This window comes from Ipomoea triloba, chromosome 9 (assembly GCF_003576645.1).
Source record: "Ipomoea triloba cultivar NCNSP0323 chromosome 9, ASM357664v1".
NCBI lineage: Eukaryota > Viridiplantae > Streptophyta > Magnoliopsida > Solanales > Convolvulaceae > Ipomoea > Ipomoea triloba.
In genome coordinates, this window is record NC_044924.1 from 5923987 (window position 1) to 5929626 (window position 5640).

General features: G+C 34.5%; 1 protein-coding gene across 1 annotated transcript; it reads left to right on the plus strand.

Annotated features, from left to right (window-relative positions):
• Window positions 1–2451, plus strand: LOC116029199 (putative receptor protein kinase ZmPK1). The gene has a single exon (XM_031271102.1). The coding sequence runs from the start codon at window positions 1–3 to the stop codon at window positions 2449–2451; it is 2451 nt and encodes an 816-aa protein (XP_031126962.1).
• The last annotated feature ends 3189 nt before the right edge of the window (window positions 2452–5640 follow it).

Below are 5640 nucleotides of genomic sequence, written 5' to 3' on the forward strand. Positions count from 1 at the left end.
ATGATCAAGCACCAATGCACCATAATGAGCTCTTTTGTTTTAGCCTTTCTAGTTTTCTCTTCCCATCAATATTCAGAAGCAAAGTCTGAGTTGGAAAGGGGCGATTCTTTATCCGTTGAGGGTGGCGAATCAGATTTCCTAACCTCCCCACACAAAACATTCACCTGCGGTTTCTACGGATTGGGCAACAATAATAATGCCTACTGGTTCGCAATTTGGTACACCAATTCCAGGGACAAAACCGTCACCTGGGTGGCCAACAGAGACAAGCCTGTCAACAGCCAAGGTTCAAGGTTGTCGCTCAGAAAAGATGGAACCATGACAGTTTCTGACGTGGACGGCACCGTGGTGTGGGTGACAGACACCATATCCGATGATGTCGATAGAGCTGAGCTTCTTGACACTGGAAACCTTGTCCTCCGGGATCCGAACGGCGAAATTCTCTGGGAAAGTTTCAGTTTTCCCACTGATACTTTACTCCCTCATCAAGAGATCAGAAAGAGCTATAGATTCACCTCTCATTTAAGAAATGGGAGCTTTGAACCAGGGTACTATAGTTTCTATTTTGACAGTGACAATGTTCTGAAATTGATCTATGATGGGCCTCAGGTTTCAAGCATTTACTGGCCTAATCCAAGAATTGACATATACGCAAATGGAAGAACTAGCCAAAACAGTTCAAGAATTGCTTCCTTTGATGACATGGGAATGTTTTCATCAACCGATTTTCTGCGCTTTTATAGTACCGACATGGGAGCTGGGATCAAGAGAAGGATGACAATGGACATTGATGGGAACCTCAGGATGTACAGCTTGAACGATTCGGCGGGGACATGGGAGATAACATGGCAGGCATTTCAACAAACATGTGATATACATGGGAAATGTGGGAGGTTTGGGATTTGTGATTATTCACCGGATTCACAACCCAGATGTTCATGTCCCCCGGGGTATGTGGTAGCTAATTCAAGTGACTGGAGGGGAGGCTGTAGGGCTGTGTTCAATGAAACAGCTTTAATGGCTGAGCCAATCAAGTATTTGGAGATTTCTCAGACGGATTACTACGGGTTTGATCTTAACAACAGCCAAATGTCTCTGGAAGACTGCAAGGCTTTGTGTAGAGAAGATGATCGTTGCCGAGCATTTACCTATAGGAAAATTGGGGAAGCGAAATGTTACACCAAAAGTGTGCTTTACAATGGGTACAGATCCCCGGAGTTTCAAGGGAGTACATATCTAAAACTCCCCAGGAATTTGGCACTACCCGAATCAAATTCTGCAATTCTCAATCATTCTGATGTAGTATGTCCCGTGATTGTAGAACAAGTTCTTGCTCGTTCTCATTATGAAAGGAAAACAAGAAAGGTGAGATGGGTTTATCTCTACTCGTTTTGTTCGGCCCTGGGTGGGATTGAAGCTCTTGTGGTTGTGTTGGGTTGGTGGGCTTTATTCAGCAAACATGGGATCCCAGCTTCACTGGAGAATGGATATCGCATGTTATCCAGTCAGTTCAGGAGGTTCACTTATGCAGAACTCAAAAAGGCCACCAAGAATTTCAAGGTGGAGCTAGGGAGAGGAGGCTCGGGTGCAGTTTACAAAGGCGGTTTGGAAGATGGAAGGGCGGTAGCTGTGAAGAGACTTGGAGATGAGTTTCAAGGAGAAGAACAATTCTGGGCAGAGATGACCACAATCGGAAAAATCAACCACAGGAATTTAGTGAGAATGTGGGGTTTTTGTGCAGAAAGGAAACACCGCCTTTTGGTCTATGAATATGTAGAAAATTCTTCTTTAGACAAGCATATTTACACCTCAAATATTCTCGGGTGGAATGAAAGGTTTGAGGTCGCATTAGGCACGGCCAAAGGGCTGGCCTACCTTCACCATGAATGCCTGGAATGGGTAATCCATTGTGACGTGAAACCAGAAAATATACTTCTAACCAGTGACCTCGAACCCAAGATTGCAGATTTCGGGCTAGCCAAGCTCGCTCAAAGAGGCGACCCGGGTTCATATTTCACCAGAATCCGGGGAACAAAAGGGTACATGGCTCCCGAGTGGGCTCTAAACCAGCCCATCACTGCAAAAGTAGATGTGTACGGTTATGGCGTGGTGATCCTGGAAATGGTGAACGGAAACAGGATCTCCAGATGGGTTGAGGAAGAGGGTGATGATCCCCAGGAAACAAACATGAAAAAGTTTGTCGTGGCAGTGAAAGGAAAAATAGAATCTGGAGAAGAAGAGACATGGATGGATGATATAGTGGATAAAAGACTGGAAGGGAAGTTCAACAGGTCGCAAGCTAAGACACTGATCCAGGTGGGTCTCTCATGCGTGGAGGAAAACAAGAACTTGAGGCCTACAATGGCTTCTGTGGTACAAACTCTGATGGAATGCGTAAACGAAACGGCGGCATTACAAATTTCAGACGTCAGCCATGTAGTCAACATGTAAAACGGGAAAAACATGGAAATCAAACATCAATGTCCAATGACTTCTTGTGTTGAGATTTAAATTTTACAACTGAAATTTGGGATTTAAATTCTAACCTATTTTGTACATTATTGCATTATCAAAATTTAATTTTATACTTATTTTTAACGGTATTAACTAAATCAAACAACTATATTTATCAAAATATAGCATTTGAAAAACAAGTTCAGAGATTTTCAATATTTCTTCTATTTTAGCCCTATTAATTTATACAAATAACGCAAACTACCATTATTAAATTAATACTCCCCTCCCCATTCTTTTCTGATCTCACATTTGCTTGGAGCTAATTACAAAGTTTTCTTCCCTTTTTTCTCTCTCTCATTTTTTCGATTTTTTGCAAAATTTATATTTTATCTTATACATTCGTATGTAGTGCTTGGAGCTACTTGCATTGCCAAGTTTTCTTCCTTCTTTTTTTTTTTTTTTTTTTTCTCTCCTTTTCTCAATCTTTTGTAAAATTTATATTTTATCTTTATTCATTCATATGTAGTGCTTGGAGCTACTTGCCAAGTTTTCTTCCTTTTTTTTTCTCTCATTTTCTCGATCTTTTGTAAATTTTATACTTATCTTGTTCATTCATATGTAGTGCTTGGAGCTACTTGCCAAGTTTTCTTCCTTTTTTTCCTCTTTTTTTCGATCTTTTGTAAAATATATATTTTATCTTCTTTTTTTTTTTTTGAAGAGAAATATATATTTTATCTTATTCATTCATATGTTTGCCAAACTGCTTATTATTATTATTATTATTATTATTAATTAAATATTATTGAAGATAAACATGTATGTATTTTTCTTCTTGGTCATATATGGTATTAATTGTCATATTTTTATAGCTTATACCAAACATCATAACAACAACAACAACAACAACAACAACTTGGTGGCAATGGTTGTTTGAAGCATTTGATGCAAAATTCATACATCAAAATGTTAATTATAATTATAAAATTATAAGTTTATTACATATTCATGTAATTGTTAAAGTGTATATTATTTGTAATATATATTTTTAATTTTAAAATTAAAATTAATAAAAATTTATAACTTATAATTTAAAATGAATACATTTAATCTATTAAAAGATTCTTATAATTTACCAGAATAGATGTAGGACTCTCTATATGAGATTTTGAAATCAATTTCTCTTAGAATTAAAAGATATTTAAACCTTGACATTCTTTAAGTTTATGTTGGTTTGGGCCAACTCAGCTTACCCAAATTAGAGTGAGGTGCATGGTCCAGCAAGGACTGGTATAAAGGCAATTGTTATATGGTGGATCATGGTCCAAAATACTATCATTTCTTTTAATGAAAATCAATGTCATTCTAAACCTACTGAAGCACAAAGAGTACCATCTCTACTAAGACTCAAACCCACAACCTCTCATATGAGAGTGCAACTTAATTCCACTAAACCACAATGTTTTGACAATTAAAATAGTACTTTAGTTGTGCTAACAGGTGTTGTTTCTTTTCATTAAAAGAAACGACACCTGTTTGGAACCACGATTCACACTTCATAGTAAAGCTGCCAATTAAGGAAGACAAATTTTTGCGTATACCATAAATAAAAGGTATATTATTTATGTATATTTCTTGTTCACTCGATTGTACGAATTTAATTAATTTTCATCTAAATTTTACAGGTGATAAATACAATAAAATACAATTAAATATTAAAGACTGGAAAAAGAAACTCCTTGTTAAAAAAGGTAAATGTGACTTTTCCCACCCCAAAAGAAAATTTAAATTAATCCCATTTCTTTTCAGTTAAAGCATTAGTGAAGTTAATTCCAATTTCTTAATCCATGAGTACAATGTAGATGAGATGGCATAAATCTCTTCCTTCTTAATTAGAAATTTCATAATTAATTTCAATTTTTTTTGAAAGAAATTAATTTCAATTTCTTAATACATAAAATGTGAATAAGATAACATGAGTTTCTTTCTTCTTAACTACAGATTTCATATTTGAGCCCTAAAAATCGATGTATCCAAACGACAAATTATACCATGGATCAAGGTCTACCTTGCATTGTAGATCTTGATCCAAAAATAATATTCAGATTCTGTATCTATAGTTGACACATTATGTACATGCAGTTGACAGTTTCTGTACATGTAGCTATCATATTATGTGTCAACAATTATCAAGTTATTCGTTTACATGTATAGAAACAATAACTGTAGACACAAAATGTGTTAACTGAATATATAAAAATTTTTGTATTAAAATTCACAATACAATATTAACTTTTGTCCATGGTATAACAATTGTTATCCAGACCCTACATGACAGCTTTCAACTGAGGAAACCTGTGGTATTAAAAGTATTCCCGTACGTCTCAAAATAAATAATGACAACATGTAGGGGCCTATTTCAGCCTTTGGCCCAACAAGTGTGGATTGGCCCACCCCCATACACTTCTTTTTGGGCGACCCCAGACTCATTGTACCTTTTGTGAATCCAATAAATATGTTCATTGTTAGGCCAACTTTTCTTTTCTCTTTTATTAATAGAAAAAAAAAATGATCAAAAATGGTTAGAATGCACAACTTGGCTTGTTTCGAGGTCAATAATAACATTTTTTGTTGTGTTATAAAATTCTATTTTTTTATACAATTCAATTCAATGATTTATTTGATCCTTTAATAATAATTTTTTTAATCTTATTTTATATGTTTATTTCAGTTAAGAAACTTACAATTTAAATTTTGTGATCTTTAATTTAGTATTAATATATAACATTTATATATTTAAAAATTACAATAAAAACACTATTAAGAATCCAAATAATTCAATTTAAAAGGTATAAAAATGATTTTAGAAAACTATAAAAGTTAATTAGACTAATAAATACTTTATTCATGTCATTTTATATGCCTAGTTCGATTAATGATGTTTGACTTAAGTTATTCACAATTTATTTTTTATAATATAGTATTCGAATGTAAAATTATATATTTAAAGACTACATTCACAAGTTGCTCCTTATATAGAAGGTTGTGGGTTCGAGACTCAGCTACAGATATTGCAAAAGAGTACCAGACAACCAAAATGGAATAAAGAAAATAATTAATAAGAGAAATAGAGAGAGGTAAAATAATTAAAATAAAATTGAAGCAAGAAAGATAAAGAGAGAGAGG

Excerpts from the sequence above, each read along its gene's own strand:
- LOC116029199 (XM_031271102.1), top strand. The coding sequence starts at position 1 with ATGATCAAGCACCAATGCACCATAATGAGCTCTTTTGTTTTAGCCTTT.